At 35.1% G+C, this 27065-nt stretch overlaps 1 protein-coding gene across 1 annotated transcript in view; it reads left to right on the forward strand.

Moving 5' to 3' along the window:
- ABCA12 (ATP binding cassette subfamily A member 12) overlaps positions 1-26640 on the forward strand; it is a 162653-nt gene extending 136013 nt beyond the window's left edge. Inside the window, exons 38-53 of the mRNA XM_045560161.1 lie at positions 1000-1087; positions 2825-2930; positions 6717-6771; positions 7344-7521; positions 9009-9124; positions 10158-10317; positions 11448-11701; positions 14213-14417; positions 15652-15761; positions 16063-16204; positions 17284-17418; positions 19673-19776; positions 21030-21122; positions 22216-22321; positions 24965-25102; positions 26476-26640. Of these exons, the coding sequence (XP_045416117.1) occupies positions 1000-1087; positions 2825-2930; positions 6717-6771; positions 7344-7521; positions 9009-9124; positions 10158-10317; positions 11448-11701; positions 14213-14417; positions 15652-15761; positions 16063-16204; positions 17284-17418; positions 19673-19776; positions 21030-21122; positions 22216-22321; positions 24965-25102; positions 26476-26583 (2098 nt within the window). The 3' untranslated portion in view covers positions 26584-26640. The remainder of the gene's footprint in view (positions 1-999; positions 1088-2824; positions 2931-6716; positions 6772-7343; positions 7522-9008; positions 9125-10157; positions 10318-11447; positions 11702-14212; positions 14418-15651; positions 15762-16062; positions 16205-17283; positions 17419-19672; positions 19777-21029; positions 21123-22215; positions 22322-24964; positions 25103-26475) is intronic.
- The last annotated feature ends 425 nt before the right edge of the window (positions 26641-27065 follow it).

Consider the following 27065-nt stretch of genomic DNA (forward strand, 5'->3'; position numbering starts at 1 on the left):
AAAACTTAGACTGTGATACCTGCATGTGGACAAAGCATGTCCATGTGTAGCAAGGCAGTGGGCTTGTACCTACACCACCTAAGCATTTACCATGAATGTAAAATAATTAGAAACTATAGATAAGCACAAAGAAGAAAAAATATTTCTTCACTCAGATATACCACTATTGATATTTTGGTGTATATCCCTTCAGAAATTTTCTTGTCACAGATATACACATAAATATTTTCAACAAAATACGTTTTATTATAAACAGTTCCAAACCTTACTTTTAAAAAAAGTGAACACTATAATATGATGTTATTTGCGTGTCAGAAACATAGTTCTATAGCATCACATTTACGATGATAGTCACAAGATTATTCTAGTATGACTGCACCATTATTTATTTAACCTGACTTAAATTTGGTGGCCATTTAAATTAATCTATTCTTAAAATTACTACTTGGACTTTAAAAAGCAACTTTTCATTTTTAGGAGACCATGAACTGACAAATAGTTAAACAAACCCAACTCACCTTCAAACATCAGAGAAAAAATATAGCACCAGGGGACAAGCTAGGGGAAAAAAATTGGAATTATATTAATAGAAAAAAATGAGCTATTTCAAAAAAAGATATGAACTGATATTATATTGCATCAGTATTAATTACCTAAAAGGAATATTTAAGCACTAAAATATTAAGATTTTTGAGATGATACCTGGGTCAGCTATGATGGAGAAATTGGTTAGGTTATATGTCACATTTTCAGGCTGATTACTACGCAGATGCAGTTGTTTAGAAGGACTTTTTCCCTCTAGTTATAATGCACACTTGAGATTAAAATATGACAAAGAGAATCAATAAAAAGGTAAAATATTTGTCAAGCAGTATTTACTTTATCCTGTAAATGTGTTCCTAATGGAAAGAAAAAAATGAGCTCCTAGTTAAGTATTTTAGATCTACTTATGAAGGTTTTCTCCATTAAAACAAATATAAATTTTACTACTCTCTGTAGATATGGAGGTTGGAGTTTTGGGCTGCCTTTGACTAAAGACCTTCGTTTTGATATAACACCGATTCCTGCCAATAGAACACTTGCCAAGGTAAATTATGATCTTTCTTCTGGGATGTCATAAAAATGAGAAGGTGAAGTTGATAGGGTCAAGTATTTTCATGAGGTAAAAACAAAACATGGGTACAATCAATTTGGCTTTATTCAAACCCCAAAGCACAGTTGTTCATGTCCTGTGTATATACCCTAGGGAAACGGATACACATAGCACCAGGACACATGGACAAAAGTATACATAGTAGTATTTCTCATAATAGCCAAAAGCACAACCCAAAATGCCCATATGTAGTAGAATAAGTTGTTTCACATTCATCCAATAGAACTTTCAGCAATGAAAATGAATGAACTCAGCTCCATATAACAAGCAAGTTCAATCTCCCAAACATTATGAATAAACAAAAGACAAAAATGACTACATAGACTATGATTGCATTTGTTATAAACTTTGAGACTAGACAAAACTTGACCATATTGTTTAGGGGAAAGGGAGCGTATTGTGATTTGGAAGGACACAGAGAGTGAAGGAGAAGGTGTTCCAGATGCTGGCAATGTTTATTTCTTAACCTATGTGATGGCTTAATGGGTGCACGCCCTTTAAAATTTTTTGTAACACCATACATTTGTGTTTTATGCATTTTTCTTTATGCATATGTTTTTTTAGAGAATGGAAATATGTATGTTTAGCCTTGGTTCTTGAAGAACCTGGAAACCTTACTGAATTTGATGGAGATAAATAATCTTGTTTGCTTTTTTTTCTTTTAGATCATACCAAAAACAAGCTAAAGTCACAGGATCAGACACATATGATTACTCACATGGCCTTAGGGACCTAAATTGTGCTTCACGTGTTCTCATTTGGTAGTAAGGGACACGTACAGTCTTGGAGAGTGTGGGGAAACTCATATTCATTCAGTGACTCTTATATGGCAAGTTCCATTATCACCTTTTACACAGACAACCTAATTTCCTCCTCACAACATCTCTATGAGATAGAGACGATTGGGCCTATTTTAGGTGATTTTTACAAGTCATGTAGACAGTAAATAGTAATGCTGGGGGGGTGGTTAATGCTCCCCTTTTCTCCCTCTCCTCCCTCTCTCCATGCACAGAGTAAATATTCTTGTATAAACAAGAGAGATTCTAATGTAAAATTGTTTCTCCATAAATCAAATTTGTAATTTTGAATTATCAACTGGGTTTCTTGAATTGAGGTGGACCAGTATTTTAAACCCCTCTGTTTTTGACACAGAAGGTCAAGTAACCCACTGTCTTGTGGGTTATGATTAGGAATAGAAAGATAATAGAGGAATTTCAAGGTTGTCAGTCTTGTTGCTAAGGACATGATGCTTGTATATGTATTTTATTTGTTTTTCCAGCTCCGTCCTTATGCCATTTGTTTTTATTACTATTATTGTGAGCCAGGATACCATAGTTCTAGTCTCAGAATCACCATGAATCCACCACAGAGCTGGAGATGAGAATGTTTCCTCCAGTTTATTTCAAGGTTTGCCCATAGAGTAGGTCCTGAATAACTAACAGTGCTATCACACAACTGTCTTCCCAAGCTCTGCCCATTCTACACTGGAGACCTACTTATAGGTCTGTGGTCAATGCTCTAGAGGATAGTTCGTAATTGTTCACGAGCAAATAAATGTTCGGAAAATTGGTGCTCTTATTTTAAATATAAATAAGGTAGTCTGTCAGATGTTAAGGCAGCCTAATTTATTTGAACACAATATTGATATTGCCTTGTCTTGGAATTTAACAGGTATGGTATGATCCAGAAGGCTATCATTCCCTTCCGGCTTACCTCAACAGTCTGAATAATTTCCTCCTGCGAGTTAACATGTCAAAAGAGGATGCTGCACGACACGGTAAAGTTACTTACACAGAAGCATCTTGTATTGCAACTTTTGCTACTCTCCATATAAAAATACACTTTGTATCCTGTTTCCTCCCAGTGGCGGGTATCTTATAGTATCTAAATCACGGGTCTTTAAAAGGAGTTTAGAAGTAGTAACTACTGCCAGATGGAACATTCTGGATAACACCCTTAACTTCAGGTTAATTTAGTTTTCTCATTTATCAAGTCAGGATAATAATACTGACTTCATGCTCATGTCTGCTCCCACACTTAGTGGTTGTATCTCATAGGAAAATATTTTTAAACTATTTACTTGCCTATTGGCTAAAAAAAATTTAAAAACAATTAGTGTTTTATAAATATTGTTCACAAATGTAAACATGAAGACAAGACTTTCAAACTAAAAAGTACTACACCTGAACAAAAATGTTACCATTTATTGAGCACTTGAGTTATGACACATGCTTTATATGAAATATTGTTGATCCTTACAGCAGCCTTCAGGTGAGTATTATTATTCCCAACTATGAATTCTCCAAGGCCCAGATGTGGGATTTGAACCCAGGGCTGTCTGATGCCTGCCTGTTCATTATTCTAATACTCTATACTGCTTCTCTATACTCAGCCATGTCTACTTCAGATGGATTTCCCAAGAGACTTCCACATAGTTTTTAAAATAAGGTTTAGAATTTAAAAGAGACTGATTCTTTTTTTTCTAATCCAATTACTGTTCATCAGACTATTTCATCTTCTTGAGCCTTGCTCAAATTTATTTTTCCATACTGATCCTTAAAAAATATTAATAAAAAAGATGGAGAAAAACTAACACATTTACTGGCCAAGACCAAGGTTACTCGCCTAATCCATAGCCTATTAAGTAGGAGGGAAAACCACAATATATCTTTTAGAAATACCAATGTCTACTTCTCTTTCGTCTCCCTTCTTTTGAGCTTAATAGTGTGGACCAGATGTACTGGTGATTGTGGAAAAAAACTGAAGACTCAAATACTCATTCCAGCAACAGAATCTTTAGGAGTCTTCATTTCAGAGAAAACAGTATCTTTTTCACAATTTCTTTGGCATTTTGTTAGAAGGAACCAAGAAGAAAATAACAAGATTCATAGTCGTTAGATCTAGAGCATTGATAAAGAGCGTAGTCAAAAGTGGTAAATTGAATTAAATGGTGACTAAAGCCAGGTGGGTCTAGTGTAATCTGGTTTGAAAAACTATTGGACACTTGACTTTCAGTAGGATGCTTTATTCAGAGCAAAAGACATTTATTATCGTGACAGATAATGAAAGGATAAGAACTATAGACATGACTAGACAAACATGTAGCAAAAATAGAGAGAACAAGAGAGAAGGGTCAGCTGTCTGAAACCTGTGTTCCAGTTTCCTTAATAATTAGTGTTCTTTCCTTTGACCCAGGCAATCTGAGTCACTGTAGACTCCAGCAGGCTCGTTGTAGCTCCTAACATGGTATTTTAAGTTACAGAGTGTAAAGAATTAGGAATTCTAGAATAAAAACTTTATATTGGCCCTAAACTGAAATTTATTTTTTTAATTTAAAAATAAGGCTCAGCTTGAGTTATACAGAGATTAGTATTAGTGTGTCTTCTATTCTCTATTAGTTTTTCTTATGTAGACTTATGAAAGTGGTAGATTTCCACCCACTCTGGAAGGAGTCTGATCTCTTTCAAAGAAGAAATCTATACCACCCTAACATACTTTTGTTTCATAATGCTTATTTGGGGTCTACCATGATAATTAATAATATTACTTGCTTTAAAAATTCAAGCCAATTATTCTCCCACCACCTCCCCCAACACACTACTTGTTTGAAGGCATGTTTGTTAGATTCTGCATGAACTGGAATTTTACTTTAGCTGTAAAATTGATTTTCTTTGCATTCCAACATGCTAATAAAAATCTTTTAATTAGCTTTCCTTTCCGAAGTCAATATCTATTATATTCATGTGGTTCCCTCTAGTGGTTAATTTAACATGAAAATTCTGTTCTTTCTTTCCAAAGAATACAGGTTTGTTTGTTTTCCTAACAAATGTTACACAAGTAGGCTCTTTTTCAAGAATACTAAAACATTGCCCCTTCCACTCCAGCCTTCATTCTTACACTTCGTTGTATTAGTAGCAGTGGTCAATGGGAAGCATCTCATTTTACGTTCACAACTGTAGAGACAACAGAAAATGTCTCATTTTTAATATATATTATATCTGGAAAATATTAATTGAAATTTTAAGATTTGATTTCATTTAACAAGCATTCATTGACTAATCACTATACTTCAAGACATTATGCTGGATCCTATAGAACCTACAGAGTTGTTTATGGTATAGGTCTCTAACTCAGATACATTAACTTGATCTTTTAGCTAAAAATATGTTTCAAAAAACTGGTTCCACAGGACTTTGCATTGTGGAGTAAAACGTATTTGCAAAGATTCTCTGATGAAGTAGAGTATTCCTTGATTATGAAATACAAAGCAGAAATAAAAGTTTTCCCTTGCCTATATTATAATTTAGCAACATGGTTTAAGTAGGCCCCAAAGAAATTTGAATCTCCATTTAAAAAGAGCCCATTAATTTATACAAAGATAAGAAAAGTACATTCCTCTGATGGCATGATTAAAATTATAGGTCAAATTGGTTTTTGTTGTTGTTAGTTTCTTTGTTTTGCTTTAACCATATATTTTTCTTTAACATACAACAGTTGCAAAACTCAACCTCAAAATATGTCACATTCTACTTAGTAAATATTATAAATTAAATTGAGAGAATCTACCTTTAAAATCACCTATAACATTTGGGTACTCTGCATGGACCTCAGTATCCTAATATGAGCATGTACTATATGAGCAGTAAGTGAGAAAGTTCTCACTCAGTTTATGACGCTATAGGAACAAGTACTTAGGAGATATCCTCATTCTCATCCCCTACCATTCTTTTCCACAATTACTCAGACAGTACAGCCTCTAACTTTGCACTGTGGTTCTTTGGGAAACTGTTGCCACCCCATTTTTTATTCTGTCTAACCAAGGTCCTCTAATGAAGAGGAGAGAACCTTGCTTTTAACTCAAAAATATAACCTACTCTGAGAGATCCCAGCAATTTGGGATTGGGACTATGTGGAAATTAAGTGACTACTTTTCTGGAGCCAGTTAGAATCTCTGGACCTTTGTGTCTCAGTGGAAATTTCTCGGGCATGGATGAAGTTCCTAGGCCCTAGTCTGGTAGAGCTCTAGAACAATAGGCACCTTAGAAGTAGTAAAGGAGAAGGAGGGGTCCTCTCAGGCTACCATATTTCTCCACCACAGCCATGGCAGTAAGGAGGATTGGTAGAGGTAAGTTTCTGTTCTTTAGAGGACCCTCATATAGTTGGTCCCCTCACCCTTGAATTGCTTATGTAAATGTAACACATTTCTGAAGTGCTGCTGAAATACAAACATATATTAATACATCACCAGATAGAGGAAAGACAGTGGAAAACAATTATTTAAATGTAATAGACTAGGGGAAATGTTATAGAAGAAATGTAAATTTTTGTCTCTTTCCCAAAGGTTCTATACACCATGTGAAAACTTTTCTTTTTATGTGAGTGCCACCAATGGCATTGATGGGATTAGAGGGGGAAAAAATCATTTTCCTTTAAAGGAGGATCTGCAAAGTAAAATTCTTTAGATCATAGCATAAGGAGGAATGTATTATATATTATTCATCTAAAAATTGGTATTTCTGATTAACTGAATACTGACTAATAGAAAAACTGTCTCTTCTTGAAGGCATCATCATGTACAGCCATCCGTACCCAGGAGTGCAAGACCAAGAACAAGCCACGTAAGCAGATGTTTCTGGATTGACTACTTTCTCCTTGGCATAGCTGAGCCTCTGCATAAAGTGCTATAATTGGAAATCACAGTTGTATCTGAATGAATGTCAGTCTAGAAGGGCTGGTAATATAAGTCACTGGCTGGGATAAAAGGAAGTTTCTGAAAGGGTGTAGAGTGGGCTTGCCAAGCAGAGCTTGTTGACTACAGATTCACAGAGTCTGCTGCTTTCATGAGTCAAGTGCATAAGTGCTTTGTCATTTCAACTTCCCTGCATAGCATTTAAGTACTGTTTCTATGCTCAAGAACTATATATCCCTTGCATATACCCTGTAACCCTTGGAGACCGAAGCTTTTCTATCAGATATCCCTAGTCAATTCAGATGCACTAAAACTACATTTATTCCAGCGTCACAGTAGAGGTGCATTGGAGATATTATCTGGCTGCCTTGCAGGAAGCCATATTTGTGTCACAGCCAACTCTTGTACTGTTTTGTTGATGGCTTGAGTCATGAATCTCTCTGAAAGGAAAAGAGCTCCAAAAACTTATGTGTGCTTTCCTCTCCCTATTGCTCACTATAGAATCAGCAGTTTAATTGATATTTTAGTGGCACTGTCCATCCTGATGGGCTACTCTGTCACCACCGCCAGCTTTGTCACCTACGTCGTAAGGGAACATCAAACCAAAGCCAAACAATTGCAACACATTTCAGGTATCGGTGTGACATGCTACTGGGTAACAAACTTCATTTATGACATGGTGAGTAACTTCCGTCATTGCAAGAAGAACAGGATTAATTTGGATAGAAACCATCAGTTTTATATTCAAGAGTTATTTATTCTAGTTTGTTCAAATTATTACCACAAGGACAGTAAATTACAAAAAAAAATAATTTGAACCAGGCTTATCTTCATCTAGTGATTGGAGAAAAATAAACCCACCTGCCTTCGTCTCTGTGGGCTATACCAGATTCTGTAGGGCACTTAAAATGCAGATTCCTGGGCCCTACTCCAGATCTATTAAATCCATATCTTGGAAGTGGAGCGTGGAGAACATGCATTTTTTAACAAGATCCTCCAAGTAATTTTAAGCACCCTGAAGACTGAGAACCACTACCGTGGAGAAATAGAAGCTTAGCAGCAAAATATCCTTACCCAATTTTGCCAAATAATCAAGCTTATAAAAATTTAATCAACTAATAGTAAAAAATTCAAAGTAGTAGCCCCTGAAGAATGACACATTGAAGAAGATTAGTAGGGAAACGAAGGGATGAATTTCATTTCTCTCATTTGCATAAAATGGTCCCAAAGTTTAGATGGTTGTTCTTGACTTCAAACACGCCAGTGCTGGCCAAAAGCCCAGATGTGTATGTCTGCCTGGTGATTATGGTGAAATTGTCTGAGCTGTTGTCAAGATCATTGGCTCAAAGGGTTAAAGAGTAATTAACTGTATATTCATTTTGTTAATGTAGCCAGTGAGGTCTGAAATGTGTTTGTTGTAGAAGTCAAATCTAAAAGAATAGTAATAATTGCTCCGGACTTAATAGGAGCTTTAATGTTAAGAAAGCTTCAAACACACACTTCCATAAAGATTTACTTACTACTTAGGATTCTGTTGTCTTATATTTGGAGCTCATTCCAATTTAGGAGTTCCACCCCCACCACCACCAATTAAATTACCACTGCCTTCACTGTGTACATCTTGCTGTAATCATCCTCAGCATTTAATATTTCTACTTGCCAACAAAACTCTTAAGTTCTTTGTTTATATACCTGTGTTTCTAAGAATGTGTGGGACCCACTGACATGCTGCTTTGCACAGAGTGGCTCACACTGATAACCAAGCCTTAGAAATCAACCATCTGAGAGAGTTCCAGCATTCCAAATGAAATCAATACTTTGAGGACTGAATCTAATACCAAGATACCTGGCTGTCTTATCTTTCTCACTGAACCTCTGTCACTGAATGATCCCAAATCTCAAAGCCTAGAGGCAGGAACACCAGGGACTCCTTGTATATTTATAAAGATGGAGAGTGGCTCGACCTCATATTGGAGGAGACAAATTCTAAAGTAAAATCAATGTAAAATAAGCTGAACATTACAAGCAATGGGAACATAAATAAAAAATTCATTCCTTCAAATATTTCTAGGTCAACTTGTTGCAGTTTTAAACTAGATGGGTTATTGATTTTTTTTTGGAAAAATACTTGCCATACTTTCAACATCATTTTACATATTCCCATAGGTCTTCTACTTGGTGCCGGTAGCATTTTCAATTGGTGTCATTGCAATTTTCAAGTTACCTGCCTTCTACAGTGAAAACAACCTAGGAGCTGTATCTCTCCTACTTCTGCTGTTTGGGTAAGCTGCTGATTAAGCAATGAAAGAAGAATTAACAGAATTAAATGCTTCTAGACACAAATAGGACCTAAATCTCATTAGCTAAATTACAATTGCCTTGGGGTTTCATTTGACATGAATGATGACTAACAATACATTACACTTGCTAGTCCATAGTCTGTAAAATATAATACTTCTGAAAATTAATTCTGTTATTATTATAATAGTAGTAATACCTAACATTAATGAGCACTTACTGGGTGCCAGATGTCATGCTTACTAATTTACATATGTAAACTAATTTACATAAAAGTGGATACTTTAGAACGACTAGAAATTTATGTGTGAATTTATGTATTGACAAATTATATGAGTGTATGTAGTATTATAGGGTATATAAAAATTCATGTATACTTATTTGTATTTATCTTTTTATAGAAATCTAGGGACACACACGTAATATTGTTGTTTCTGTATTAAGATAATACAGGTTGATATATGCAATGCTTAGTATAAGAATTCTTTCTGCCCTGAATGCTTAAGTAGTAACCCTTAGTTAGCAATTATAGTTGATGCAGTAACTCCCTTATCTCTAGTTCTATTTAATTGCCCCAAAAGTTGCTCAAGTCTTTGCTCAAAACAGGCTATCCAATTTCTAAGCATGCTCTGTTTAGCTAGCCTACAATAATGTCATTATTTTTCCTAAACTTTAAATTATAAGATTTATACTGATTAAACTTCTATTTCTGAGCAACAACAACAAAAAATCCTGCCTGTGAGGGATAACACTATCTCCAGGGGGGATTAGTTTGTAGCTGTAATGATGTAGGACTACTCAACGGTTTGTAAAAGAGGCTTTTTATGGTCATTTTTTAAGACCATCCTTTGGATTTTTTTTTGTCAAAAAGAGGACTGAAAGAGAGATCTAATTACAAGGCTTGGCAACTCACCTCTAATGTTTATTTTGATTTTGGAACCCCATCTAATTTCTTTTCTTTATTAAAAATAGAATAACTAAGGTACAATTCTAATTCTTAGTATCTTTAACCTGCAGGTATGCAACATTTTCTTGGATGTACTTGCTGGCAGGGCTCTTCCATGAAACAGGAATGGCCTTCATCACTTATGTCTGTGTCAACTTGTTTTTTGGCATCAATTCCATTGTTTCCCTGTCGGTGGTGTACTTTCTTTCCAAGGAAAAGCCTAATGATCCGGTAAGGTCCTTTATTAGTCTGCTAAACCTCAGTGAATGTATCAAAAGCTTCAACATGTTCCAGGTGGAAAGATTTTTTTTTATTTTACATTCTTTAAATAGAAAAGAAGAATACAGTTTGATTCTATTAAATTTAGAAGAGGAGAAACTCTCCTTTACACAGCTTTTAAAATTCTTTTTAGGCTTCATCTAGGTTAATGCTTATCATTGTATTTACTGAGTGCCAAAGCTATTGACATTTGATAGGGCTTGAGTAGGGTAATGGAGGTGAAATCAGGTATATTTTATAGCACTACATAAATCATGCAATCAATTGGTCAGCTAAACTTTTTACCCATTAACAAATTCTTATGGTATGGTGGTGACAGACAATGACTTAGTTATATGACGATAGGCTAGGAGTCATTTGAACATTCATAGAGAAAAAACTTCATTCTTTCCCTTTTCAATCAAGTATCAGCGTCTACTTCATTGTAAGCATCATCTTCCATTCAGAACTGACAATTATGATGAGTGAGAAGAGAAGCACTAACAGTGCCAGGCAATTGAACAGAAAAGAATAGAGAGGAAATGAAGTGAACTGAGGAACAGACAAGCGAGCTCCAGGAGGAGGAAGAAAATTCATGAGGTGGAAGTAGTTGGCCCCAAGTGTGAATAACGTGAAAATGAGCCATTTGCTCCTCTTGGAGACATGTTGTCTCTCCTTCCATCTCATTTCACCATTTTAGTTCCTCCCTAAGCAGGAATTATCTTGGGTTCTAAAACTGAACTGTAAAGTGTCTCCCTCACTCAGGCACCTACCAATCTCCTACACTAGACCCCAACACCCCGGCTAGCCTTACCGCTCGTAGGGTCTAAGGCAGGTCTAGAAGTGATTTTGCCTTCAGGATTGGAACCAACACCTTCGATTGCCTCAAGAAAAATATAATCATTTTCTGCTTGTATTTCAGTGATAAACCTCCACCATTTGGTTGTAGTAAATATTCGTATGCAAATTCAGCATACTTGGGAAATAATTGCCAATCTAGATAAGCTTCTCAGGTTTCAATATCGGTACACATCTACTTTTAAATTTTTGTCAATTTGTTGGAAGCCTAACACTGACCTTTATTTTTGTCTCTCTTATTTCAGACTTTAGAACTTATTTCTGAAACCCTCAAGCGCATTTTCCTGATTTTCCCACAATTCTGTTTTGGCTACGGCTTGATTGAACTTTCCCAACAACAGTCAGTGCTAGACTTCTTAAAAGCATATGGAGTGGAATATCCAAGTGAAACCTTTGAGATGAATAAGCTGGGCGCAATGTTTGTGGCTTTGGTTTCTCAGGGCACCATGTTTTTTCTCTTGAGACTCTTAATTAATGAGTCGCTAATAAAGAAAATCAGGTAAATATAATGAAAATAATAGTGTTTGACATCCATGAGAGAATGCAGTTCAAAATATTCAGGCGATAGTCAATAGTCTAAGCTTTTCTATTAGTAATAGGGAAATATTTGGCTCAAAAGACTTTTAAAAATTGTATAACACAATTCACCATTCATTTTATTCTGATAAATGGTTATCTAAACTTACTATGTGTCTGCAAGTATTGGTGTAGAATGAGGGAATAAAATCAAAAAGCACAGTTGTTAGCCTTGGAGAGATTAAGATTCAGTGGTGGGGTGAAAATATGTACATACACAGGAGATGTAGTCTTTGAATTGAGTTTGGAAAAATTGAAAACACTTTTCACAGGCAGAAATGGAGAAAGGATTGCATGTGTAGCATGTTGGCAACGAGTTTGGGAAAGGAAGACTGAGATAAAGTGAAGACAGTATCATAAATGAAAAGAAATACCCATACCATTGATCCAGCAATTCCATTTCTAGGAATTGTTCCTACAGATATGCTCACACATATGCAGACTTATATATGTATAAAATTATTCATTATAGTAATCATTTCTAATAGCAAAAGAATGGAAGCAACATAAGTCTCCTTCATTTAGAGACTAGTTAAATAAATATACATATATTCACTAATACAAGATTTTGCAGCCATTAGAAAAAATGACACATTTCTCTATGTAATATTTGAGATTACCTCTCATATTTATTAAGTGAAAAATACAAGGTTCAGAACTATGTGTAAAACATATTACCATTTGAGTTAAAAAATAAATACATATTATTTATGCATACATATCCATAGAGTATCTCGAATTGTGAGTGCCTCTGCTGAAGAGAACGTATATGGTTGAAGATGACTTAGTTTTCACTATATATCTCTCAGTACCATTTGAATTTTATTAATAAGACCATGTACATGTATCCCCTATTAAAAAACAAATTTTTTTTTTTTTTTTTTTTTGAGACAGAGTCTCGCTGTGTTGCCCGGGCTAGAGTGAGTGCCGTGGCGTCAGCCTAGCTCACAGCAACCTCAAACTCCTGGGCTTAAGCGATCCTACTGCCTCAGCCTCCCCAGTAGCTGGGACTACAGGCATGCGCCACCATGCCCGGCTAATTTTTTCTATATATATATTTTAGTTGGCCAGATAATTTCTTTCTATTTTTAGTAGAGACAGGGTCTTGCTCTTGCTGAGCCTGGTCTCGAACTCCTGACCTCGAGCAATCCACCCGCCTCGGCCTCCCAGAGTGCTAGGATTACAGGTGTGAGCCACCGCGCCCGGCCTAAAAACAAAATTTTAATCAAATAATAATAATGAGAGGAAAGACAAGAGCAGAGATAGAGAAACAATATTATGGCGTATTTAAGAAAAGAGTAATACAATTTGATTAGAACATAGAATAAATATAATGAAATAGGAGTGAAGGCTTAAAATGTTGTTGGAAGATTATGGAGTTTCCTAAATGCATGCTAAAGAGATACGGTTTGGGCTTTATTCAACAAACAAATGGTAGTCCATTAAAGATTTTTTGAACAGAGAGCAACATGATCAAACTATGCTTGCGGAGGTGTAATTTTGTAGACATAGTATAGATTGGAAAGGAAGAGTCAGAGACACTGGAGCAGTTTCAGGTTCCCAGAGAGATCTAGGTGAGGAGTGAAAGCCTATAATAGAAATTGACAGAAAATAATCCATGATAGGGTGTTATAAGGCATTTCCAGTGTTTGGAGTGTGACTGCATGAGTAGATTTTGGAATGGGGAAGATTCATAGAAAACATCACAATTGGGGTCTTTGGGGATATCATTAAAAGAAACAGAGACATTGGGAGGAAGACCTGGATTGATTTGTTGGATTTTTAAATTTTGTTTGTTTTGTTTTATTTTGGTATGTTAGGCAAGATACTGAGGTGGGTTTGGGACTTAGTTTGCAGGGCTGATAACCTTAAAATATTGGCCAGATCGTAGGTGAGACATGAACAGTAAAGAGAATACAGAATAATATTTATATGATTGATGATTTAAAAAGTAGAGATGTCTACTGTGTAACATTGTGCCTACAGTTAGCAACAATGTATTGTGCACTTAAAAATTTGTTAAGAGGGTAGATCTTATGTTAAGTGTTACCACAATAAAAAGAAGAAAAAAGTAGAGAAAATTAAATATTGGTCTTGGGTTTGAATTTTACTAATGACTCTGGACTGTCTGTTAGAAACTAACTTTCAAACACATATTTACTTCCTTATTACTGATATTAGGATGTTGAATTTTAACAGTGGATCTCTAAACATTTAAGGCATGGAAAGCAAAAACTGTTTCCCAAATATCATCGTGAATATGGTGAAGAGAGTCCATGCTACTTTCTTAAGCTATTTGAGTAGCATAATACATAATAAATTTAAAAGAAGCTTAATAATGAGTAGTACACTTTCAGTGAAGTGAAAACATTTCAAAATTGAGTGGTGTCATTTTTAAATCATTGATGTAAAATCACTGGGTCCATTTTTTTAGGCTCTTCTTCAGAAAATTTAATTCTTCACCTGTAGTGGAGACAATAGATGAAGACGAAGACGTGCGGGCCGAGAGATTAAGAGTTGAAGGTGGTGCAGCTGAATTTGACCTGGTCCAACTTCATCGTCTCACTAAGACCTACCAACTTATCCACAAAAAGATTATAGCTGTAAACAACATTAGCCTTGGGATACCTGCTGGAGAAGTAAGGAACTGTGTTTTGTTTCTAACTGTCCTTTTTATTGGCATACATAATAAGTGTAATTAAAATCTTTAATTATTTTTCCTTTATTTTTTCCTAGAAATATAAAATTCAATCTGAATATTTCCATGGATTATATATATCTATATACCTTATATATATAATCACCTTTTGGTATCCGAGGGGGATTGGTTTCATGACCTCCTGTGAATACCCAAATCCATGGTTGCTCAAGTCCCTGGTATAAAATGGTGTGGTTTGCATACACCCTACACACATCCTCCCATAGATTTTAAATCATCTCTACCTAATACAATGTAAATACTATGTAAATAGTTGTTATAATGTATTGTTTAGGGAATAATGACAAGAAAAAAATCTGCTCATGTGCAGTACAGATGCTTTTTTTTCCTGAATATTTTCAATCTGAGGTCTGTTGGAGACAAGGATTCAAAACCCATGAATACAGAGACCCAACTGTATATATAATTTACATGTGTTCACATATTATTTACTCCTATAGTCTTTCCTTTTGGCAGGGAGAATTTAACCAGTCCTACCAACTACTGTCCACTGTTTACTCTGGGGTGAACTTTGGTCAGGAAGCCTGTTCAGGCTGCTGGCGTCAGCCTTTCATTTCCAGTCCTCTTCAAAAAGCAACATAAAGATGTCAGTTTTCAGAAGTGAGGTCCTAGAACTACATCTATTTATTTATACCTTTGCTGTTTTCACAGCAGCAATATTAAGGTGGCTTTGAAAAGAGAAAGAGAATGTGGCTATTTCCCTTAGTTTTCCAAGCAGTCCTGCAAACTACATGCATCAAATTTATTTGACAGTATAAAGAAAGTATTGCTTCAGTAGCTTATTCAGTAAAGTTGTGAGTTTGTGTGAATAATGTTAAATCTATAAATATAATTACTTTGTCAAGTTAGCAGATCTTATCTGTGGAGTGTTTTATCATGTCACATAGAGGGGCACTATAACAATATGCAAAACAGGTCCTGTGTATATAAACAAACGTTCAGATGGTTAAAAGAAAAAAGATAACATAAGTATCCATTTGTTTTAAAAGAGAAAGTTTTACCAAGTGCCAGGGAAGCACAATATCCATGAATAATGACAGTGATTTATTTTTCTCAGTAATTTATTTCAGCCAGGGAGAATGAGGGAAGAGATACAATAGCAGCATTTCTTTGGTTTGGGCTAAGCTTTACATCTTTTTCCCTCCTCAAACCAGTGCTTTGGCCTTCTTGGGGTGAATGGAGCAGGAAAGACCACTATATTCAAGATGCTGACTGGAGACATAATTCCTTCCAGTGGAAACATTCTGATCAGAAACAAGACTGGGTATGAAAAACTACTGCTTCAGCTTACCGAGTGCAACGTATTTAAATGAGAAAAATAAATAAAATGAACAGTTTAGATTCTTTTGTGGTTATATTATTAAATCCTCAGGGGAGAAAAAAACTATTAAAGTGAGTGGAAATTTTTAAACCTTTAAGTGTAACTATGATAGCGGGATTATTTTATCCCTTTTTATCAAAGTCACCAACTCCCATGACCAAAATAGAGCTACCTTCCCAACATTTGGGGGCCTGGAGGGATAAATTTTTTGAAACTCATCTGTGTTTTCCATCCTCTCATTCAGATCTCTGGGTCATGTTGACTCTCACAGCTCATTAGTTGGCTACTGCCCTCAAGAAGATGCCTTAGATGACCTGGTAACTGTGGAAGAACATTTGTATTTCTATGCCAGAGTACACGGAATTCCAGAAAAAGATATTAAAGAAGTGAGTACGCGTATGAAAAACTGATTAATGTGAAACAATTATTGTTTCTAGTTTCTTCTCCATATGAACCCCCAAAACCAACTGGAGAATGATGACATTTTCCTTCTGGCAATGACAATGAACCCATACTAGCTTGATAATGTATAATATATACACACACACACACACACACACACATGCACATATATATGTACATACACACACTTATGAAATCAGCTTTAGAAAATCCTTGGCCCATATTTGTTCAGCTACCCTGTTAAAAACAATCAAATAGCCGATCACACTTACATCTGGCTCTGGGTTGAGCAGTGGTTGATGATGCCTATACATTCTTTAGTGTTTAAGCACTGGCACATAGAATTGACTGCAAAATGCCTAAGCAAAATAGAATAGTTTCAATTTTGATTTTTAATCTGTGATTTTGCACTTCACTGCAACTTTTTGCCTTTTTAATGTAATGACTAACCTTTAGGGCAGTTTCTTCTATTTTTGCAATCCTGGGGACCCGTTGTGTAAGTCCAACTAGGATTTTGTTATTTGCCGGGACTATTTAACTACAGAAATAACCTCAAGAACCCATGATTCCTAATGTGCTAAAGTTTTCATACTGGGTCAGTTTTAAATAGACTTAAAGCCTTTGTGACAGCTCACCCCTCAGTAAGAAAAAAGAGGAAGCAATGATGACAATCAGTGAAAAACCTGCCTTGTGAATTCTGTTTTAGCTCTTTTAAGCTTTATGAGAGAATCCCGTGGTAATACAGCATAAAGTACAATCTGTAATTGTAAACACGCACACACACACACACACACACACACACACACACACACACACATTTGGAGGGGAAAATTCCCTTTAAAAGGAGCCTCCAAGGAATTGCTTTTATCTCTTCAAAATAAACTATTATTCTCAAGTTGTTCTTTGAAAACAAAAATTGATGTTGAATTTAAATGTTTTAATTTTTTCCATATATATAGTCTCCATGAAGAAATTTTCTTATCACAAGCAGATTTTTTTCCATTTAGTGTTTTAAGGGTTTTGGCAGGGGAAGGTCAACTCAACTCCTCTTTATTGTCCACAGACGGTTCACAAGCTCCTCAGGAGGCTTCATCTGATGCCCTACAAGGACAGAGCTACCTCTTTGTGCAGTTATGGCACAAAAAGAAAATTATCCACCGCACTGGCCTTGATAGGGAAACCTTCCATTCTACTGCTGGTAAGAGACTTGTTATGAAAAGAGCTCCTACATAATTAGGACAGCATATGCAATTGAGTGTGTCAGCATCTCATCAGCATGATTGCAGTCAATATTTATTGAGGTCTCACTATGTGCTAGTTATTGTGCAAAGCACTTTCCTTATACTCTCCCATTAAGGGAATTTCTATCAGCAAATAATTTGTAACCACAACAATATCCCCTCAAAAATGTTCTGTCTGAAGCAGTGGATTTCAGAAGAAACACTGGCATGGGAATGGGAAGTAGCTGAAACAAATTCAAATAAGTAAAGTTATGAAACATGGTAGATTTTGATTCCCATCTCTTGAGGAAATCATGTCTCTCTTTTTCTATTAGGAATTAACATTTTCCAACTTCTACGATGAAGGAAAGGCACATTTTAGGACAATGTATTATGCTAAAATTTTATTTCCCTGTTACTTAAAAACATGAGTTATCTAGCTTGGGATATGATTGATAATATACCATACTAGTTTATTTGAATTTGGAGGGGCAAGAAATACATTCCACTTTTATATTTCTGTTAATATGCCTGAGGTGTATTAATAATATATTAATATTATAGTATTTTTATATTATATTTTGATTAAAAGCTCAAAATTAAATTGATCAACTAGAAATATAAGTTACACACCATAGTGATATAGCATTCTGCTCCCCAGGCCTAACACTGTAAAAGAGAAACAAACTTGCCCTTATTTTGGAAAATTCCCTTCATTCAAGGACCTCTAAACTCTGAAAAAGCCTTAACTATATGCAGTAATAATCCAGTTATAAGTCACCACATTATTCCAGGAATTAAGTCATGCAGTGAATCAAATCATTTAAACTGCCAGATAGAATGATGCCCAGCCTACCTTTCTATAATACCAGAAGCTTATAATGCATTATATCTCTGCTAATCGATGCTTCTAATGGAATTCTATTGTGTAAATGCCCCTTAAATTGAACAAAACAATTTTTAGACGCCCCTCTGAGATAATAGATGTAAACCACTTTAAAATGTTAAAAGTGCTATGTAAATGTTATGTATTAGTGAGCTGAACTGAAGTATGGACTATAAGAGAAAGATACCATGTTTTCTTCTAAATGCATGTACTGTATATGCTATCTGCTTTATAAATAGGAGTAGTGACAGTGTATCCTTTAATGTTTCCCCAAATTAACACTCATTCCTTTATTTCCTTATTTTTAAAAAGTGTAATTATTATTTTTAATTGACTCATAATAATTGTACATATTTATAGGGTATAGTGTGATATTTTGATTCATTTATACAATGTGTAATGATCAAATCAGAGTAATTATCATATCCATCACCTCAAATATGCATCATTTCCTTGTGTTTGGAGCATTCAAATCCTCTCTTCTACCTATTTGAAAATATACAATAAATTATTGTTAACTGTAGTCACCCTACTCTCTACTTCTATAAGCTCAACTTTTTTAGCTTCTAAATAATGCAGTCCTTTCTTTAAATTTAACTTTAACACCTTACTGTAAAAACAAGCCTCTAGTTATCCTACGTACATACTTTCCATTACAAATTCTTTTTAATTTTTACCTAATCTTGAGCTATAATTTTTTAATCACCTGTCAGGATTTATTATTGTTTAGGTTATCTATTGCTACATTTTCTAATTTGTGTCTAAACAATTTTTCAAAATATCATTTACTTTGAAAAATAATATATATCTTTATACTTGGCGATTTCTGCAAATTCTTATTTTTATTTCCCCAAGGAGTGTTAAATTTCAATTAATAACATAAAACTAAAAATACACCTCCAACATATTAACTGAAATGTCAAATTGTGTTCTTTTTGCTTCACATAGCATATTATCCCTCACAGCCACAATTCTGTTATCAGGAGGGTGGCAATCTTGTTGATATATCTTCAAATATATATGTAGCAATGTAGAATTAAATGTAAAAACTCCGCTTTGTCAGTAATTGAAGCAGAATTTTTTCCAAAGAAACATAAGAGATGGATATAAAGTAACAGGGTGTCAACTTCACTGAGACACTTTTTTAAACAGATTGACAATTTTAAATGATTAATTTTGAGCTTTTTGACAGCAGCAGAAAGAAGCCTATTAAGTATGAAACAAGTTAGTCACCGGACCTCAAAAAGTGATTTCTGTTCTAGGGAACTGAAATGCGGTGATTCATGTAAAGAACCTCATCAAAAATTAATTAATTTGATAAATTTTTCTTGTAACTTTCTATTAAGGATGAGCCGAGCTCTGGGATGGATCCTAAGTCGAAAAGGCACCTCTGGAAGATCATTTCAGAAGAAGTACAGAACAAATGTTCCGTCATACTCACATCTCACAGGTAAACTGAGGGTGGGATCTTTAAAGTCAAACCACCAATCTCAGGATGATAGATGGGAAAAGGTAATCCTACATAATAGATCGATTGATCAATCAATAGATAGATAATGAATGTCCACAATTGTATCAGTATGTTTATAGTAGTAGGAGCAAGTCAGGCAGGTTTCATGGTGAAAATACAATTCTTGTGGTGGGACAGGGTCTAAGGTCTAAGCACTATGTTTAATCAAATCTCTCATGACCTATGGCCCTCTTAACTCAACTGTGGCTCCTTCTCGCTTGTCAGATAAATTTCAGATTCCTTAAACTCAGTATTCAAGGCCTTCTATTCTCTGGCCTCATCTAAACATCCTGTCTCTTTTCCCTGCAACACCCTCTCGATCTGAATGATGTGGTTGTGCATCCGCACACTGGTCCTTCCCACCTCCACGCCCTTTCTTCAGCTCTGCTTCCTACTTGAAATGGTCTTTTCATAAAATCTCTCCACATCCTAATCCTACCAGTCCTTCCAGAATCTGCTTACATGCCTTTCCTCCATGAAGTAGACACTTCAATCAGCTAAGCATAGGAAACACTAAATCATTTTATCTGTGACTCTCTTATGAGGTTGGCTTTGTATATTCTAATTTGTGTTAAGTTTATCTTTGCATTATCATTATCAATGGTAGGAAAAGTATTAAATTTTTTTATTATCAAGAGACTTATTTATATCCTTGCTTTGCCCCAGCACACTGGAGTCAACCATTTAATGTCCATTAAGTTTTGTATGAAGTGGACAAGGTGATACTTCAAAGCAGCTCCAGTTATCATAGTCTGTGAAATTAGAGATTATATAATCAAGTGCAGGTTAACTAGTTATAAATCCCACAACATAAGATCCAACTGAATATGGGGTATGAGGCATAATGAAAAAAGCTTGATGTCATTTTGGAAATGTTTCGGAGGAAGTGTAGGTCTTGAGTCAAAGCTTGATAGACTTGAAAGAAAATACTAGGTTCAAGGGGGCATTCCAGGTGAGAGACATGGCCTCAAGTTTTAGAAGAAACAGTAATAAACCCTATCTGAAGACATTTAATTTAAATTAAAAGATGTTTTTGTTCTCCTTCAAAAGAACTAAAAGCTAAAAGAGAACTAAAGAAGGAGCTAAAATAGTAATTCTAAGGTGCCGTAATGAAACAGTTAAGCTTATGCTCATGAACTTGAACCTGATTTTCTGTGCCGTGAATGCTAGTGTGATTCTGCTCTGTCCTTTAGCATGGAAGAATGTGAAGCTCTCTGTACCAGGCTGGCCATTATGGTGAACGGAAGGTTCCAATGTATCGGATCTTTGCAGCACATAAAGAGCAGGTGAAGAACAAACACGTGCACAGATGGCGTGCAGTATTCAGTCTAATGGTGCTCTACTCATTTCTAAGGATTATCTCAGCAGCCTGAGTAGTAAAACTGAAATGGAGAAGTTAATCATTGACTCACCTTACATTTAAATTATTTTATTGAGGGTTTGATATGTTTTTAGTTTCTAATTAAAAAACCTAGAAGGCCTACAGCTAAAAAATCAATAAATAATCAATCATCCATAACAAAAATACTCTCAGGAAGAAATTTTCAAGAGTTTATCCAGTAACAAATTAGATCTTGACAAGTGTATGAAGGCATAGATTTTTATCTAGCATGTTCATTTGCCATTTGCACAGGCTTTCAGTAAGCTATTTAACATTTTCACCACAGTCAAAACCTTTTAATCAAGCATACTTTGGAGAAATGTGCATAAATATCATATTACTATAAAATTAAAATTAAATTAATAGTTTATGTTCACCAGAGCATATATGCATTTATAGGTATCCACGTTAATCTCCAAACTTCAGGATATTACTTTATACTTTTCTATACAAGTTGACTTTCTTATAAAATAATATTAGCCAAGATAAGGAAAAAAGGATGAAAAAGGCCTTATGTTGCTCTTAGGGAGTCTGTTGTGACTTGTTTGCAAACTTTTTCTTTGCTGCAAACAAAGAAAATTGTTTTAATATTTATCTTTAAAACCCAATGATGTTACTCTTTGCTATTGACACCAAATCTCCAATGACCTGCCTCTGCAGTGTTTGCTCACTTTAAATTAGAACGTATTTAACCCCAGAAATTGATATCCATGGCCAATTCATGAATGTCAAAGAAAGTCAAGATTTTATGTCCTTTTCAGTGCAGCTTTTGCCCACAGAGTTCGATTTTGTATAGAGGTAGAAATAAATGAAAAATCATGGCAGTGCACTATTTCCAGTTTGCAACATACCCCGAACTTTTATGGCAAAATGACAGTCTTTATATAGGAAAAGGGGCTGTAATGGTCGGCTTGGGTCCTGTTTCATTATCTAGAATTCCAGGGGAGCTATTTCGACAAAATGTAACTCATACCACATTTTGCACTTTTTCTTTCTAGGTTTGGACGAGGATTTACTGTTAAGGTTCACTTAAAAAATAACAAAGTGAGCATGGAGACCCTCACGAAGTTCATGCAGCTGCACTTTCCAAAAACATACTTAAAAGTAAGTGATTGTCTCACCTTTCCATCTTGACTGGTTTTGACAGTCGTCATCTAATATCATAGTGGATGTTTGCCATTTCCAAGTTAACCACAGCCTTATTATTAATCTTAATATATTTATTAGGTCCAGATGCATAAGATACTCCAAAGCACACTTAGTATGAGCAAATAGAATCTTCAAATTAATTATATATTTTTGTAGCTATTTATTTAACGTAGTCCTTTTATATACATTTATTTATTTCTTCCTCACAAAGTCTTTATGATCATACTGTATTAGTTTTCAAGTTGTTTATGTTGCTAGTTTACTAGTTATATATGTTAGGGAATTGAGGAATGACGGGTATTATATAACCAAGGGCATTTCTTCTTAGGAAAAAAAACGACAGAGTTCTGAAATGTCACAACTAGAGGACATTATCTCCTTTATTTCTCTCATTGCAAAAATAAGCCCACAAGAATATTTCCTCAAGTCCTCAAGTCCCAGAGTAGTTGAAATATTGCAAAATTGATTTTATCTTACCTAGACATAGCCATGGATGGACACACACAAATATATGCATATATATCTAATATAGCACATACTTAAAATAAATGTACTTGACAGAAAAAGTTATCATTATGACATCTTTGATGTGCAGGCAATTTGTAGATGATGATGATGGCAAATGATTGTTTTTAAAAGGAAATCAGATGTGGAATGATGAAAAGAAATTGGAAAGACTTGGATGAGGTCCGGCTATGCCTGAGTGATTTCCAACAAGACATTTATTTAAAATCTCTGAGCCTCATTTTCCTCATTTGTAAATAGAAATAACAGTAGTCCCCTCTTATCTGAGAGAGATGCATTCCAACACCCCCAGATACCTGAAACCATGGGTAGCACCAAACCCTGCATACACTCAGTTTTTTCCTACGTAGTAACAGGCAGGTAGCATGTACAGCATGGATACACTGGACAAAGGGATAATTCACATCCTGGACAGGATGGAGTGGATAGCTCGAGATTGCATTCCTCTACTCAGAAAGGCATGCAATTTAAAATTTAAGAATTGTTTGTTTCTGGAATTTCCCCCTTAATATTTTCCAACCACAGTTGACCACAGGTAACTGAAACCACGAAAGCAAAACTGAAGATAAGGGGTGACAGCAATAACACCTACTTCACAAAATTGATGTGAGAACAAAATGATTAAGTGTCCGCAAAGATAATCCATAAACTGTATGGCACAATATTAAAGTGAAGTGATTGTAGAAACCAAAATAGAATGCAGTTTTAAAAAGAATTCATCTTTACAAAAAATACCTTTGCCTCAGCCTCCCCAAGATTTAGTTAGGTAACTTCTCTAGGAAATAATGGCTTTCATGATTCTTATCAAAGCCCATTTTCTATCATCTAAATTTAAATCAAATTTAAAAGCCAAAGGACATCTTTCTTGCACAAATTGTGTTGGTTGTAATGCTTTTCCTTTTAGTGAATTTCTGTGTTTATTCACTGAGTGATGAAATTGCATTCTCCCTGGTCTGTTTCTCCTGGGACCAGGGCTATACAAGGCAAATGCAGTGATGACAAAAGTTTGATTTTTCCCTGAGCAGACCATTCTTTACAAATCTTCCGTGGTTGCTAGGTCTCTAGAAGGGAAATAGCCAGAATAACATTTTGAGAGCAAAAGTAAGCAAGATGGCCAGATTGCAGTGTCAGATACAATGCAACTACAAGCCGATGGGAAAGGCTGTGCAATGCACAAAGGGATGAGGAGAAGGAAGTCTTGAACCTGGCTGAAATACACAGTCTTGATCTGATTCATAGAGGTCGCAGGGGAAGATTCTGGAATAAGAAAACACCCTGATGAAACTAGTGTTTAGGAAAGATTATCTTAGCTGCTCTGTGCCAGAATCAATCAGTGTATATAGTTTCTAGGTTTCTGAAGAGGCTGAGGGAGTAACTCAGATGTGGAGTGATGAGCACCAAGTTAATAATATTGATAGTGTAAATAGAGAGGAAAGGTTAAACTTGAGAGACATTTTAAAGGAAAAATAAATAAGATGTGGTAATGGATTAAATATTTGGAAAAGTAAGATGTTAAAGATACTCCAAGGCAATAAAAATAGATTACTAAATAGGTGGTGATACTATAGACTAAAATAAAGAAATTGAAAAGAATTTTGGGGTCAATCAAGAAAGGATGCAACATCATTCGAATGAAGTTTCCTCTAGACCATGCTGAGAAGTCTAACACATTTAGCAGGTAATTTCTAGCCTTTTAGAATAATTCTAAGGTAAGAATAAAATTTCTAAAATTGATCACTAGAAAGCTTATATGAGCTGAGCACAATATGACATGTGAAATACCATTCCACAAACTTTTGTCAGCAAGATTATAATGACTTTGTAAGTTCATATGAATGTAGAATGCCTTGGGATTTTCATTAACTTTTAAACGTTTTTTCTCTTTGACATTCGTAAAACTTTTCATCTCATCTTTGCAAGCTGTTAGTTTCAAAACATACCCATTATTTACACTGTCACATCATTTTCAGTGGAATGAATTTCAGTATTTTCCTTAGCTCTTGGTAAAGTATGTCTAGTCGTGTCACTATTACCTGACACTGTAAAAGAAAACTTTTTCTTTTGGTCCCACAGGATCAGCACCTTAGCATGCTGGAGTACCATGTACCAGTCACAGCAGGAGGAGTAGCAAACATTTTTGATTTGCTGGAAACCAATAAGACTGCTTTAAATATTACAAATTTCCTAGTGAGTCAGACCACTCTGGAAGAGGTAAGATATGATGCATGTGTACAACTTGGCATATTAATTATTATGCATTTTGGTTATTTCTTTTTAATGACATTTAATTTCTTTTTAATTGAATTAATATCTAATCTTACACCTGAAAAACTCAGCAAAGAGCCTAATTAATTTCTGACTTCCTTTGGGAATTTTTTTTAAAAATATGTGAAAGGCACTACTTTTAATAGAGAAAATGAGTTTTTTTCTCCATTCTATACAACATCTATATCCATAAGATTATATGTGTATGTAAAGCAACAAAACACTATTTTCACCAAGAAAACAAACAGCTATTAACATTTTCCTTACTTTCTCCATGGTAGGTTTCTTAAAGAACTTTTCTATTGATTGGCTTCCTGGATTAGGGTGGGATGGGGGTAGTTAGAGAGAATTTGGTACCAGACCTTTAGATCTGCTCAATTCAGGCAATTAAAGTGGTAAATGTAGAATCCTTTCCTTTCACTTGCATCATTTGTCTTAATTAAATTTACATTCACTATCTAGAGGCTTCATAGGTAATCCTTTATCACCTTTGGACTGTCTTAATTTTGTACAGTTCAACTAACATGACATATACAATGTTCAATTGCAACTAACATTGGGACGGGTCTGAAAGTAAGGCCTTAGGAGCCTCTGAGTTATTGCATGGTGTTGCATTCTATGGACAATTTTTTTTATGTGGCTTTAGGCATTTTAATGGAGTCTTTAGACAATCATGGCTTTGCTGACACAGAAGATTTAGTCTTTGACTTATGACCAGCTACCAGCACCATCCCTGGCAAAAAAAACAGACTCTCAAATCGTTTTCAGATTAATCTATGACTAATAGATTTAATGATTTTAAACAAAGTAAAAAGGTCTGCCTGTTAAATAATTGGCTCACTGAGTATGCTGTTAATGTGGGCTTTCTATACAAATTTTATTTTAGTGCAGCGACTCTTAAAACTAATGAAACTTCCCTCAACATTTGTGAACAAACATCTGATAAGAGCTTCAGGCTGGGCTCCTTGTTTATACTTGATATTGATGTATATCACCTGGATAACACATACGTGGCTACAGATACTCAGTTATAGGTTTAGATTTAGATGATGGTTTTAAATGTAATCATAGTCATAAAAACAGTCATAGATACAGGTGCTATTTTCAAACCCCAGTTATATTTGAATATCTAAAAGGCCTTCTAGTGAGCGTGTGTATATATGTGTGAGCATGCCCCTATAAAATCTAGTTTTCTTATTTGCTTTTCGTGTGTGTGTGTGTGTGTGTCTGTGTGTGTGTGTCTGTGTATGTATGAATTAACCTTATTTCTTCCTTTGGTCTACTGGACACTAATGGTTTTATTTTCCCTGAAAAATCAGGTATTCATCAACTTTGCCAAAGACCAAAAGTCCTACGAAACTGTTGATACCAGTAGCCAAGCTTCCACTATAAGCGTTGACTCACAGGATGATCAGATGGAGTCTTAATACTTCCAGCAAATTCGATCTCAGACTACGGCCAACAGCTTCATTCTGAGAAAAAGCCACAGAAGATACCACTTCTTCAAAATGTCATTTGAAAGTATTATTCTGTATGGAAAGTTACAGTTGTGTAAGACTAACAAGTATTGTAAGTGGAAAGTTTTTCCTTCTAAGGTCAGTCAGTGAACGTTGTTGCTGCTGAAATGAATTCCCGTACACCCAGCACTGTGAACGTGCTAATGTATATGCGGGTGATTCTCAGGCAAAAGGTGAAACCACCTCAAGATGAATGTCTTAATTTATTACTTTCAATAAAAAGACAGCTTAAAAGGCACGGATATTAGTAGTTGAAAAGTAAGAGTGGAAAAGAAAAGGAAGATGGTTTGTGGTAGGTAGAACTGGGTGAGCAAACCAAATAATTTATTTCCAGGAAAATAACAGAATGGACATCACCATGAGTACATGAATGAATCTACTATGATGTGTAG

The sequence above is a fragment of the Lemur catta genome, chromosome 8, assembly GCF_020740605.2.
Source record: "Lemur catta isolate mLemCat1 chromosome 8, mLemCat1.pri, whole genome shotgun sequence".
Lineage (NCBI taxonomy): Eukaryota > Metazoa > Chordata > Mammalia > Primates > Lemuridae > Lemur > Lemur catta.